The following is a 15,228-nucleotide window of genomic DNA, read 5'->3' on the forward strand; positions in this document are numbered from 1 at the left end:
CTCTTCCACCCCGCTCCCCTTCCCCCAACAACACAAGAGAGGCGGTGAATGGGAGCCAGTGCGCATGTGTCATTGCTCCGCCACCCCGCTCCCCTTCCCCCAACAACACAAGAGGGGCGGTGAATGGGAGCCAGTGCGCATGTGTCATTGCTCTGCCACCCCGCTCCCCTTCCCCCAACAACACAAGAGGGGCGGTGAATGGGAGCCAGTGCGCATGTGCCATTCCTCTGACCGCCCCCCCCCTTGGCACCGGAGGGACGGGGAACGGCGCTCGGGAACCAGTGCGCATGTGCAAAGCTGAGAACGGGAGTTTGGCGTTTGAAAAAGGCCGCGCATGTGTAGTGGAGGCCGGAGGAACCCCCCCGCGGGTGAAGGGGGAGATGGGCGCGGACATGCGCAGTCGGGGCCTCAGCCGGAGGAGGCGGGGTCCGGTATGCAAATCAAGGGGGCCGGCCGCCGACCAATGGGAGCGGGCGGTGAGAGCAGTGGTGGGGGGAGGGGGAGTTAAAAGGAGAAGCAAAGTTGTGCGGAGCGGCATTTAAGAGAGAGACGGCCACAGGGCTGGAGTTGGAAGGGGGAAGAGCTTCAAGGGAGCGGTTCTCCCCTTAAACCAAGAGCTCACCGAGTACAGGGGGGGGGGGGAAAACAAACAAAAACAGGAGGGCGGAGGTGAAAGACAAGACACAAGAAGGGGCAGAGCCTTCTTCCCCTCCTTTACCCTCCAGCCGCTGCCATTCACCCCCAACACACAAAGTTGGGGGCAGAGATACCCACTTGGGTTGGAGAGACCCCCCCCTTCCCCCGAGTACAGTCAGTCAAGTCCTACTCCGCGGCTTCCAGCTCCATTACAACACACTGACCCCCCTCCCCAACTCACTGACCCCCTCAATTCCACCCCCCCCCTTCACCCCCCCCCCTCCCCAATCATCCTCATCATGCCCATCTTACTCTTCCTCATTGACACGTCCGCCTCCATGAGCCAGCGCACCCATCTGGGCACCACCTACCTGGACATAGCCAAAGGCGCGGTTGAGACCTTCATGAAGGTAAAAAGACAAGGAATTAATGGCCTTATTTATTTTCGGGGGGGAAGCTAGGCCTCAGGCCCCGCGCTAACGCCGAATGGAGATCCTAACTTGTGTCTCTCTCTCTCTCTCCCTCCGCCTCCATCTTAAACCCCCCCCCTGTAAACAGCTGCGAGCCCGGGACCCTGCCAGCCGGGGAGACAGGTACATGCTGGTGACCTTCGATGATCCACCGTATGGTATCAAGGTAAAAACTAAAACCCCGGGCCCTCATTCATGCTGGGGCTTTTCTTTTTAATTTGATGTGTTTGGGGGGTGTTTTGTTTTTGAGGTGAGGTGGGGGGTGGTGTTGGAGAGAAGAGGTTTCTCTCTCTCTCTTTCCACTCAGGCACCCTAACTAAACATGGCCGACATGTTCCTCCTGCTGCACAGCTCAGGGTGGTGGAGGGGGGAAGGAGGGTTAGAGATGGCTTTTCTCATGGACACGCCACCTTATTTAGCATAAAACGGAAGGGGGCGGGGGGTAAACGATGTGCAGGAACTAACTTGGGGGAGTTTGTGATGTTTAAGGGATGGCGCAGAACTCCCTAGGTGACTCATCTTTTCAGCAGGGTGTGTGACAGACTTGCTACTTGGGATGGTTTGTTGTCCCCCTTTTAAGTGCTGCTTCAAGGGGAAGGGCAGTCAGCATCAAGTATCTGCCCAAACTTGCTGCTGCAAGGGGGACCGTCCTAAGTGCCAAGGTTTTGCTTCTTAAAGAGGACTGGCAGGCAGCATCAAGTATAAAGTTTATTTAGTCACAAGTCGGCTTACATTCACACTGCAATGAAGGCACTGTGAAAATCCCCTCGCCGCTGCACTCCGGCGCCTGTTCGCGTACACTGAGGGAGAATTTAGCATGGCCAATGTTTCTAACCAGCACGTCTTTCGGACTGTGGGAGGAAACCCACGCAGACACGGAGAGAATGTGCAAATTCCACACAGACAGTGACCCAAGTCGGGAATTGATCCCCAGGTCCCTGGCGCTGTGGGGCAGCAGTGCTAACCATTGTGCCACCATGCTGCCCACAGGCTTTTGTATGTGCCCAAACTTACTGCTTAAAAGGGAATGACAGCAACAAATATTTGCCCAAACTTGCTTCTTGAAGGGGATGACAGTCAGCATCAAATAAGTGCCCAACTTGCTTCTTAAAGGGGGATGATAGAATCAAATAAATGCCCAAACTTGCTGCTTAAAGGGGAATGACAGTCAGGCAAGTGCCAAACTTGCTGCTTAAAGGGAATTATAATAAGACGCACAACTGGACTTTCTTGAGGAAGTATAGTCTCAAGTCTTCTGTATCTTGTTTAAATTCCACTTTCCAATTTTTATAGAAAAAGTTTACTTTAAATGTTTGAGTTGCACATAATATTGGACCTCGCTCTTGCTAGGATGTGCTGTGATGGCACTGATGGGGAAGTTTGTTTTCAAAGGAAGAAAGAGACACTGGAGAGAGGTGGTGAGGTTTGGGAGGGAATCCAGAGCTTATGGCCTGGCAGCTTTGTGTAATTATAATTAAACCTCTGGGTAACTGGAAGTACTGAGAAACAAGCGCAAACACCAGTGAAGGAAAAGCCTAAAAATTCGGATGACGCAGTGCATTGAACTACTGATATCCGATGGAAGGGGCAGATGCAGTTCAAATAAACATTTGCACCACAATTTCTATCTCTCCCGTGTTTTTTTGGATACAGTTGACTATTTGAGTGGGCATGCGGGGCTGGGGGAGCAGCTTCTTTACAATGCTAAGAGGAAAAATTGAACAGAGGCATAGCTGTGATGCACTTCCTTTTCCTGTCACAGTCAGTAGAAGCCATGATGTGGAGATGCCGGCACTGGACTGGGGTGGGCGCAGTAAGAAGTCTCACGACACCAGGTTAAAGTCCAACAGGTTTATTTGGTAGCTCGAGCTTTCGGAGCGCTGCTCCTTCATCAAGTACAGTTTCCACTCACCTCATGAAGAAGCAGCGCTCCGAAAGCTCGTGATTCCAAATAAACCTGTTGGACTTTAAGCTGGTGCTGTGAGACTTCTTACATAGTCAGTAGAGGCTTTGGTATAGGCTTGAAGTACCACAAGATCATTGGGATTGTGGAGGGTTTGATGAACCGCAAGAGAGTTTTAAAAAAAAAAAGTCTAATTTAGGTTCAGACCACGTTTGCTAATCTCGCATGTAAAAACCCCCTAGATGCAGTGCCAGTGTCTGGCGTGCTGTATTCCCTTAATGCATTTGGGGCAGGGGGACTAGAAAACAAGTCTTTTCCATCGGATACATTTTAAACTTTTATTGTCATTGTGAAGTTACTAATTTTTTACAAATTTCTGTACCTTTTGTGTGTGATATCCTGCTGCAATGTCCTGTGAATACTGGCTTCCTGCAACTTAAGTGATGAAAGAATTGGAAACATTTTGAACCGAGAAAGCATGACTGAAATGTTTTATTTTTCAGGCTGGCTGGAAGGAAAACCATGCAACGTTCATGAACGAATTGAAAAATCTACAAGCTGTAGGACTATCAACTCTTGGCCAGTCTTTAAGGACATCCTTTGATTTATTAAATTTAAATAGATTAGTTACTGGAATAGACAACTATGGGCAGGTATGTTTAACACGAGCAAAAATATCTAATAATTCTACACAAAAAAAACTTGAAACCATCTATATATACACACAGGTGCAATAAAAACTCCCGCTAATCATTTATTTCACAGTTGTCAATGCAGGAAACCACATGGATGGAGTTGGGTGAATCAAATCATATATATTTGCGGAGCTCAGCAGTTTGATTACCCTTCCACACCCCTCCTAATTGTTGTGGATTAAACATGCCGACTGATGTGGTACTTTGTCAGACAGAATAGACCAGAAGACATAGGAGCAGAATTTAGGCCACTCGGCCCATCGTGTCTGCTCCACCATTCAATCATGGCTGATATTTTTCTCATTCCCATTCTCCCGCCTTTTCCCCATAACCCCTGATCCCCTTATTAATCAAGAACCCATCTATCTCTGTCTTAAAGACACTCGAAAGGTAGATCTATAATAATAGGCCTGGTGCTGCTCTGTGATTATTCTCTGATCTGTCTGTTTTGGTACTATGACGATATCCCTGGGTTAAGGGAAGGGAATTCTGGTAGCGATACAGCAATCTACGCTGTAAAGTTCATGCATGTGGGCAAGATTGACCCGGAAAGTTGAGTACTTGCAGCTTGCTGACAAATGCCCACTTAGGTCACTAAATGAAGGCTGGCATATGTACAGTGATACCTTGTTATGGCATCATCGAGAGATGGGGAAGACTTGTGGGCCAAGCATTCAGTGGGGTATGAGTGATGCAGCTTTGCATAAAGGAGCAGTGGGCAATCGACCATGGGATTTTAGAAATTCACAGCAGAAAGAGAGGTCATTCAGCCCATTATGCCCATGCTAACCAAAAAAGAGGTATTCAGCCTCATCCCACTTTTCAGCTCTTGGTCTGTGGCCTTGTAAGTTCTGTAACTTCAAGTGCATATTCACACACTTTTTAAAAGCAATGATGATTTCTGCCTCTATCAGCTTTTCAGGCAGAGTTCCAGGCAGCCACCACTCCAAGTAAAAGAATGTTCTCCTCAAACTCCCCTTTAATTCCTCTACTTTCTGATGATCTTTCCTGCAGTGCCTCTCGAGTCATCACATGAACTCTGCCCAAGTCAGTTGGTTTTTTCCAGTGAGGTCCATAGAGATCAGGAAAATCCTTTGTTTGATCCCTGATGTGTGATGGAGGTCATGCGCGGGGAGGTGATGGCCTACTGGTATTATCGCTAGACTATTAATCCAGAAACCCAGCTAATGTTCTGGGGACCTGGGTTCGAATCCCGCCACGGCAGATGGTGGAATTTGAATTCAATAAAAAAAAAATCTGGAATTAAGAATCTACTGATGACCATGAAACCATTGTCGATTGTCGGAAAAGTCCTTTCGGGAAGGAAATCTGCTGTCCTTACCCGGTTTGGCCCACATGTGACTCCAGAGCCACAGCAATGTGGTTGACTCTCAAGTGCCCTCGGGCAACTAGGGATGGGCAATAAATGCTGATCAGCCAGCGATGCCCATGTCCCACGAATGAATTAAAAAAAATACAGTTAGCCTCTGCCTCTAGGATTGCACAGTCTTCCCACTCGTATTGTCATGCAGCAGACTTAGCTAACCTGAATTGAGCGAGTGTGTGTTTGGGCTTGAGAGGTGAGCTAGCTCTTGTTCCAGCAGTCAAATAGCCCATTAATAATTGTTCTTGAGCCATGGGCATTAATAATGGCCCCATGGGAATGTTACTGAATGTAACAAACCCTGTGGCAGAAGAACAGTACGCAAGCACAAAGTTTTCTGAAAGGAGGGAATGAAAACCAGGGTGTAAAGAGAAATTGTTTGCTTCAACTCTTTACTGAATTTCCTAGATCTGGCTGAGCTTGAGTTCAAATCTTGAATTTACATTTTGTTTATGTTGTGCTGAGGTTTTAAAAAAAATTCCGTCAGTCAGACTAACACTTGGAGCGACAGGATATTGCTTCCAAAGTACGCTTCACAATATCTTGTGAAACCCATTTTTTTTTTTCTGCATGCATGTTGCATTTCTTAACTTGACAATCTTCAAAGCTCGGCTCTGAAAAAGGATGTGTGGTAACTATAAATCTCTGAAGTTTTACTGTGGTTGGCCGGTGTACCTAAATAGAAATTGAACACATGCCAAATATGTAACAGTGCTGATTATTCTTGTCGTCCTTGTTGGCTTAACACCATGCCTCTGCTGATCTGCATCTGATGACAATGATGGGCAACTGTAACTGAAAGCATGGTGTTTTGAGATTGGCATTGAAACCAGTGTCTTGCCATTAATGCATTGACTTAAGTGTGAAATTCGACTAAGATTTCATTCCATGGTGCAAATATTCAGATATTTGTACCTATTGCAGAGGATTTGGATTCATAATGATCCGGCTGAAGAAAATGCTGGTGCATATTTGTATGTTCAAATGGAAAATACCAATTACGGGTTTCTATTGCAGCTTAAAAGATTCTGAATTCGGGTTACCCTGGCCTAGTTATCAGGGAATCTGTTGGGGAAGGATGTGATCTCACAAAGGATGTGGTTCTCTTTTTTAAAAAAAACACATGTTCCGTCTTCGTAGTATAGATCTATAAGTCTCCAGTATAAGTGACATAACAAATCTACATTGTGCCTTAAACTTTCATCCTGATTTTCGTAAATATTTCTTTTGACCATTTTTAAACATTGCTGTGATAACAATGAATTGAAGGCAAGAGTTTTAAGCAGTTTATACTTGTTTATGAATAGCTTGCTTATTTCCAGAACATGTGTCGTTAAACAAAAGCATTTTGGACAGGGGTGAATTTGCATTCCCCAAGAGTCTGAGTGTTTACAACCCTGAACAAGTTTTATTATTTTCCAGAGGTGATGGGAAAGACTTCTAGCTTTTTAATCCACCATAAAGCAGCATTTGAAAAAATGATATCTCCTTTCACTTGCATTTTAAGAAAAAACTTCTTGCTTTGGCACTCCCGAGTTGTGAACTTTTCAACCGTCTACTATTCCAAGCCTTGAGCTGCCCACTTTCATAAACAGATGATCAGTTTGGGAAGGCTTATTCATTGATATCAAACCTATTTCTTGTATATTTTCAGCCCCACCCACTGGTGTGAAAAAGCTTGACTCCTGCTTCTATAACATGCTGCTTTACTTGCATCGTAGTGTGGTGGTGATTTAGGGTGAAATAAATTCTTGTCTATGTGACTTCTCATCATTTTTAATCCTCTGCAAGTTGTGGAAGGCAGAGATGAGCTTTTTTTTGTTCTAATCTTCTTGCTCAACTCGAGAAGCAACTTGTGAAAGGTCTTAACTGCACAAGTGAATTCATTTTGTAAGACACTAGCTTCCTTTCAAATATCCTGCAGTAAGGTGAATATTTGGACCTGAATAACTTAAAAGGGCTGACTTGCTGATTTTTTTTTTTTCTGTCCTTTTCCTGCTACATTTTTCTAACGGCTTGCCCCATTATCTTGTCCAAGTAACTACTCAAAATGATGGGCAGTGAACTGGGCTGGATTAGTCAACCACAAGGCATCACAGCTGGGGTTGATCCTGTCCTTGCTCCAACATTGCACACAGTTGAGCAAGTATCACCAGAGAGTGATCAGTCAGCATGCCCAATGGTATGGTCCTGCTATTTACAAAATTAACCATCTGCACCTTGGGCAAGCTTGATAAAAACTGACGTTCACATCATGGGAGGCTCAAAATACACATGCACCAGAACCATGAACAATCGACATTGCTCCCTTGTGTCGTTTTGGAGATGAACTTTGTGGTTCTAATAGATCAAATGGAAGACTTCCCTAGCGGATGGTAAGTAAAGGTAATGTGATCGTACTTGTGAACAACATACCGTAACTGTGACTCAGCAATGGAAACATTTTAGTTCACACCAGATTTGAATTATATTGGTGTCTTTACCAATTATTTAAAGTCCTACCAGTGAAATGAACTTGTGAGCAAGGATTTAAATGTGTGCTCTTCCTCTCAAGGCATTAAGTTCATCCAGGAGCCCTGACTCCATCAGCTGCTGAATCGATTGTCATTGGGATTCTGGGAATATTCAGTTTTAGAAATGTCCATGCTCCTTAGCCCATTTACAGCATTAAAGCATTTGTAACTTTAATTTGAATGTGAACTTTTAATATTTAGCAACTTCTAACCAATGTGAAAACGTCCATTCCACTTGGGCAGGAGCATGAGGAGTACAAATTGTAATTGGTTTTATGATGTCATCTGTGTTGACAGGCTCAATGAGGCAATTTATTTTAAAATGCGCGTCATTTGATGGTTTACCTAATATATCTAGAGAACAGAACAAAATCCAGCCTCAATCCTTGGTTTAAGTTTGAAGTTTATTTATTAGTGTCACAAGTGGGCTTACATTAACACTGCAATGGAATTACTGTGAAAATCCCCGAATTGCCACACTCTGGCGCCTGTCCGGGTACACTAAGGGAGAATTTAGCATGGCCAATGCATCTAACCAACACGTCATTTGGACTGTGGGAGGAAACCCGTGCAGACTCCGCACAGTCACCCAAACCGGGAAACAAACCCAGGTTCTCGGCACTGTGTGGCAGCAGTGTTAACTGCTCTGCCACTGTGCCGTTCCTTTTCTGACCTTGACTGTGGCAGTAATAGGGATTGTGCTCAAAATGCATTTATGATTGTCAGTTAAGTTGGACTTTGATTCCCCATAATAGTCTGCTACTGCTCACGCAGCAGTGAATAATCATCTTAGTGAGTTATTTACTGTTGCTTATGGAACAAGACAGAAAGAGTTTGGGGAAGGGGAGCAAAATATTGGCACCACCCTTCTCCCATGGTGGGGTGGGGTATGCTGGGGGCGGGGCTGGTGCCTGTGGGCCTTGACTCCAGCAGAAAGGAATGAGGGTAAAAATGATGATTAAAATCTTTTTGGTCTCTTTCACCTCATTCCCTCATTTAAAACAAAACCCTTTCTCTAAAGATTCAGCATTTCTCTTCAGTCATTATGTTTAGAAAAGTTCAAAGATATGATCGAGATAGGCAATTTGGAACCCGAATATCATTGTCTAGTTGATTAGGAAGTAGATGGTCTAGCCTTCTGTCCAAACAAATTTGATCTTTAGTTCCATTTCCCTTTTTGCCCTACTCTCCTTCCCCCATGTGGAATCTCCTTACCTTCTGTTATATTTAGAAAAAAAATGTTCATCACTGTTGAAGATAGTGAGATGTGCATTCTATCCAATTTGTACTATAATCACAGGATCATAGAATCCTGACAGTGCAGATGGAAGCCATTCGGCCCATTGAGTCTGCACCGACCACAATCCCACCCAGGCCCTATCCCCACAACCCCATGCATTTACCCTAGCTAGTCCCCCTGACACTAAGGGGCAAAATAGCATGGACTGTGGGAGGAAACTGGAGCACCCAGAGGAATCCCACGCAGACACTGGGAGAATGTGCAAACTGCACACAGACAGCGACCCAAGCCGAGAATCGAACCTGGGTCTTTGGCACTGTGAGGCAGCAGTGTTCAGCACTGTGCCACCGTGCACTATTGTAGTATGAGTACAAGCAGTAAGTAGTAACAGTATGAATACTATTGTGATAAGGGACCCAATTTTAACTTACCTGAAACTCATTGACTAAAATCATACTCCAGGTCAGTGACAAAAATATTAATTCAGTGCCATAAATGTTTGCAGGTCTGATTACTTAACTCCATTGTTTAAAATATTCTTGGATGGAATCTTTAAGGCAGAAAATTAATCTTCCTTAGTTTTACGGTGCATGACACAAAAATTATTCAGTATAAATATAAAGTGATGGTCATAAAATTGCAATTGACAAATGTATGACAAAAGAAAACATCTGTTTGATTAAGCTGGACAATGTCATGTCTGCAATAATTTTCTTCAGGTGGACCATGGCTATCAGGTGAGATTTGTTACAGTCGGGGAGGGGATGGTGGTTGTGTGGAGGCAGATGTATTGAGCAAACAGGTGATGCCCAGTTTGCCATTGCAATCCGGAGTCCCTGAAAGGGCCATCGTTGAAAGACATTCTATGCTGTGCATGGATACATGTACCCAGTTTTCCCTGCGTGTTAAGTACTTGAAAATTCACTCAGCTTGGTGAAGCACATTTTCTCCATCTCTGGCAGCTGTTAAATCTCAAATCATTTGAATGAATGCCCTGTGTAATTTTCTAAATTAAGTATTTAGCTCCAGTTCACAGAGCTGATATCAAACAGGCCGGTAATTTCCTCATCCCTAGTGTCGGATTTGGGGATACCCCAAAGGTGCACTGGGGTTATCCCTCTTGGAAGCTCCCAGGTAAAATTTACCTGGCAATTGTCTAGAGAGGCTAAATTCCCCTGGACAGTTGCATTGTGCAGGGAATAGGTGACTTCGGATGGTCCTGCTCAGTTACTCTGAAAGAGTTGAAAGGAAAACAAAGCACTTCTAACTTGAGAGTAACTATTTTAAAGACCCAAGCTGAGCCTCGCCACCCGCCTCCCCGCTCCACAATCATCACCCCCGCACTGATGTCCATACAACCCCATGCTCCTGTCTGCACCACCCCAATGTTCGTCTCCCACAAATGGACCCGCCCCCAACCATGTCTGATACTGCTCCTCTCTTTTCCCATCCCCACATCCCATTAGAGATTTACCTTCTCCCTTTAAATGGGGATTGTAAACTCGCCTGCTTCACTGTAGCTAGTGGTCATGTACTCCTTCGGTCCGCTCCTTTTGCACTTTGCCGCTGGAGCTGTGGACAAGCTTTGCTTCGTGACTCACCCAGCCTGAGTCAGGAAGGTCAGGCCAGACAGGCACTTCTCATTTAAGCATGGGTAAGTTGGTACAGAGTGGCAAACCACTAAGTGATTGCCACTCTGAGGAAGTTACGGGCAATAATAAACTTTTGTGGAAAACACTATCTTAATTATTAGACCTCATGGAAGCAACAGTATGGTAATTCTTCTAATAGGCACAGGAATGAAGCAATACTGACTTGCAACATGTTGTTTGTTCTATAGTAGTAATCTAAAATCCACTAATTCCTGTGGTTTGCTCACACTCGTAACAGCAAAGTTTCTGGTTGTGAGCTTTCTCATCAGTGTAAAACCAATTTTTATTTAGGCATGTCGCTATTCATCACTTTCTTGATTTTTAAAGTGATGTTTACTGATCAGATGTTTTCCCAGTATTCATTGCTATCCATAATACAATAAATAGGCCAAGTATTTGTGGAAACCAGTGATAGATTTTCATGACTTCCTTAAGGAGCGCAATGTCAGGAAGAGCTGCAGTATCAAATTGGCATAACAAGCTGAGATCTGAGACTTCCAATTTTCTTTTAAGAATGTCGAAACTGGATTTTTTTAATGCCATTTTTCAACTGGGTCACAGCGTCGCTAGAACAAAATACGTTTATTACTTTCACACCCTTCTTGGCAAACGCACAAAAATCTGCACCTTACATTCAGGCTGCCTCTGTTCCCAGAATGCACCTGCTGTAATTTAAGCTCCATGACATCTGAATAAATGACTTCAACCAGAGACTGGCTGGGAGGTGGGAGGAGCAACAAGAGATTTGTCAAGTGTAGTTGGTGTTTGATTGCAGTGCTGGAATTCTATAATCTGAATTAATGATACACGTTGAGACTTTAAATGCAATGCAAAGTGTAATGTCTCTGACTTAGTGCCTGAAAATATTCCGTTCATTTAGAACTTGTATAAAATGGCACTGAAGCAGAGTCAAACAATGCATGTCATACAATTTAAATCCCCCCGTGCTTGATTTCAATGTGTAATGAAAGATGAGGAACTAACTGTGGGTTAAATGTTTTTATCAATCCATTGTCATCAAACGTTCTGTTTTTTCAGAAGAATCCTTTGCCACCCATGAGATTTTCCTTCAAATAAAACCCTATGTAGGATTTTCTTTCATCACCCTGTTCTCAAGGCCAGCATTACACAGTAGTAAACCTTTCCCACACAAATGGAAGGAAGTAAAACATGTACAGAATCACAGATCTGTTAAAATTTAGTGTTTTTATCTCACAGGATCAATAAAGTACAACAATATTTTAGTGTACATGGCCATACATACGGCAAAAATGTGGCCAAATTTATTCCTGTCAAAAATGGAATTCCTAACATTTTGTATGGTCAGACTGAACTTCTGCTTAACCTCAAATAGAGCCAGTTTATCACACTTGAGAGATTGTAAAGATTTGTGCCTTTCCATTTTTAAAACGCAAAACAACAACTCTTCAAGCTTTGGTTCCGGTAAGTTCAACCATTTTGCAGCAACTTTTTTGCTGTCCCAGTTCTAGGTTGAAGATTTGAAGTTAGAATCATAGAAAAGCATCATAGAAACCTACAGTGCAGAAGGAGGCCATTCGGCCCATCGAGTCTGCATCGACCATAACCCCATGTATTTACCCTAGCTAGTCCCCCTGACACTAAGGGTCAATTTTAGCCTGGCCAATCCACCTAACCTTCACATCTTTGGACTGTGGGAGGAAACGGGAGCACCCGGCGGAAATTCACATGGACATGGGGAGAACGTGCAGACTCCACACACAGTGACCCAAGCCGGGAATTGAACCCGGCCCCTGGTGCTGTGAGGCAGCAGTGCTAGCCACCGTGCCACGCCCCACGTTGAGTTACTTGGAATTGGTTAGTTGGACAGATTAGGAAGAAACACAAAATTACAAAACAACATGGGTAGGTTAATTGAGTGAATATAACGATTTAAGTGCAGTTAGGCATAAAATCCTCCATTTTTGGACCAAAAGAATGTGAATCTGATTTTTAAAAAATGGTGAGAAGTTAGGAACAGTGGAGGTCCAGAGATTTGTGGTTCATGTGCACAGATCATTCAAGTTGTTGTGACTACAAAAATAATAAGGCGAGTATAAATTGATAACTAGAGGGTTGCTGGAAGATCTTGCTACAGCTTTGCAAAATCCTGCTGCGACCCATCTAGACGCCACACCTTGGAAAATATATACAGTAAAGTCCCATTGTTTCCCTTCCTGAGAAACCTTGCAAACAGCATGATCAGGAATGAGGAACATGCTTTCGAATGGTACTCTAATTCGATAGGTTCCAGCCGTGTGGGCAGCATTGGTTTGGGCAGTTACTCTACTGCAAATTGTTCTTACTATATCTACTCACATGCGCCTCGGCCAGGGATCTTGGATAATGGTGTGGAGCAGAAGAACTCATTTCCAAGTCCAATTGATTAAACTCAAAAAATGCTAGGAAGTGTTCTCCATGAGTAACTGACCCCAACAATTACTTGCTGCCTCCTCTATTTTAACACAACATTCCAATCCATCCGAGTTCCTTACTGACGTTCCAGTACTCCCAAGGTCACATCTAACCATGTTAAATTTGCCAGACTCTTATCCCTTGACTTTCAAAGAACTTTGCAAAATGAATTAATGATGAAACTGATATCTAGGGTGAAATAACCAATCCCACACTCGAGCTGTGATTAAAGGGTGTACTTGTCAAATAATCAATGCAGAGATTCACACGTTTCAAACATAAGTGAGCATTGCTCACGCAGTGGGTGAAGGGGTGTACAGAGTACTGATAAGTGAAAACATGAACGAGGAAGTTGTGATAGGTTGGACTTTAATGGCTTTGGATTTTCTTGAGTTTTCTGTGCCACAGGGGTTAGACTGAGGAGAATTTGCCTGAATTAGTCTTTTTTTATTTCCTGGAATATACAATGTTAAGAGGTGACTTGGTTGAGGTTTCTTGAAAAGGTTTGATAGGATAGATGGACACCAACATTTGTCACTGGGGTGAAGTCTAGGATAAGAGGACCTTAAACTCGGAACCGGGTCGTTCAGGTGAGAAGTTTGGAAATACTATTTTTGTGCAACTGTTGTTAGATATGTGGAACTCTGGTCCATTAAAAAAAAAAGATGACAATTATGCTTTCAACTCAAGATTTTTGCTAGCTACTGAAATTCAGAATTATGGGTGGATGGAGTTAGAATATCCATGAGCCATGATCTCATTGAATGATCGCCATGAGGTGGAGATGCTGGCGTTGGACTGGGGTAGGCGCAGTAATAAGTCTCAACACCAGGTTAAAGACCAACACTCAGCTGATGAAGGAGCAGCGCTCCGAGAGCTCGTGATTCCAAATAAACCCATTGAACTTTAACCTGGTATTGAGAGACATCTCATTGAATGATGGCATAGGTTCACTGGGCTGTTCCTGGTTCTTATCACTACATCAGGGCAACTAGGGATGGGCAATAAATGCTGGCTCACCAGTGATGTCCATGTCCTGAGAAGGATTTTAAATAGAAGATGCCTTTTGCATCCATCAATTGTCCCTGAGTATTTCAAAACCAATGAAGTACTTGTTTGATGTGTAGCCACTGTTGTAGGGACACGTGAAAGCCAATTTTAACTACATCAAGGTCCTGCAAACAGCAATGAGATTATGACCCGATGATGTGTTTTAGTAATGTTGGTTTGAAGGCTAATTATTAGTCAGGACACCAGGGAGAAGTCCTTTTTATTTGATCCATGTGATAGTGCCGGGGGAATATTTTACATCTACCTGAGGGGACAGACAAGGCCTCTGTTTAATGTCGCTTCAGCATTCTCAATAACAGCACAGGTTTTGTGGCAAGTTTCGAGAGTAGGTTTGAACCCAGAGCCATCTGTCTCGGGCAAGAATGTTAGAGGAGTTCACCTTGTTAAGATAATGCACTCAGCAGTTTTGCAAAAGTGCATTAAGCAAAGTGCTATAAATAGTGACAAGTGAATTTCATTCAGCTCCTATGGAAAAGTGATCTGGTAGCTGATTTATAAAGTAAATAGTAAAATAGAATTGCAGTACTGATATCTAAAAATGAATAAGTTTTAAAGTCGGCTACCCAGAATATTCACACAGAAGAGAATTGATATTTTTAGTTTACTATTCCCCAGGTCCTTCATTGCCTATCCTTCCTTATCTCCCATTGTACACAGTGTTTCCCTTGCTGAATGGGGGAGATGACCTGTTCAGTCATCTCTGCTGATATGTTCCAACTGCTGCTGGGATGCATGCAGACTAACATTAATTTCTTATCCTGTGGGGAAGCAAAATTCCCAGCTAAGGTCAGCAGTTTCCTGTGTGGAGAATCGTTCGTAAGCATGTTTCCTTATGGAGCAGTGCATTGGGACATCAATGTGCTGCGCCTCAGTCCACTAGTGTGAAATTGCGGTTGTGATTCAGGCTCTCCCACAATGTGGGTTGCCTCCTTGTTTAATTTTATAATATCAAATTGATTTTACTTCATTCCCTCACCACCTGCCACTGGACCCGGTCTAGTAGCTGTGGGTCCTTCAGGACTTGGTCAGCTGAGTCAGTAATGGTGCTGCAGAACCATTCTTGGTGATGGATATGGAAGTCTCCCATCCAGAATACATTCAGTGCCTTTGCCACCCTCAATGCTTCCTTCGTGTGGTGTTCAAGAAACTGCATTTGGGTAGTCTTGTGCAAGGTTGTGTCCTGCATAAAACTTGGCATGCAACCAAGGATCTTCCACGACAGGCTTTTTTC

At 43.8% G+C, this 15,228-nt stretch overlaps 1 protein-coding gene across 6 annotated transcripts in view; it reads left to right on the forward strand.

Annotated features, from left to right (window-relative positions):
- The first annotated feature begins 533 nt into the window (after window positions 1-533).
- LOC144506282 (integrator complex subunit 6-like) overlaps window positions 534-15,228 on the forward strand; it is a 111,617-nt gene continuing 96,922 nt past the window's right edge. For all 6 annotated transcript variants that reach the window (XR_013499875.1, XR_013499877.1, XM_078232165.1 and 3 more), the window contains exons 1-3: window positions 534-1,046; window positions 1,195-1,272; window positions 3,513-3,662. Coding sequence is in view for 4 of the 6 variants with exons in the window: in XM_078232165.1 (XP_078088291.1) it covers window positions 936-1,046; window positions 1,195-1,272; window positions 3,513-3,662 (339 nt within the window). In the remaining 2 variants the exon portion in view is untranslated. The remainder of the gene's footprint in view (window positions 1,047-1,194; window positions 1,273-3,512; window positions 3,663-15,228) is intronic.

This window comes from Mustelus asterias, chromosome 17 (genome assembly GCF_964213995.1).
Source record: "Mustelus asterias chromosome 17, sMusAst1.hap1.1, whole genome shotgun sequence".
Taxonomy (NCBI): domain Eukaryota; kingdom Metazoa; phylum Chordata; class Chondrichthyes; order Carcharhiniformes; family Triakidae; genus Mustelus; species Mustelus asterias.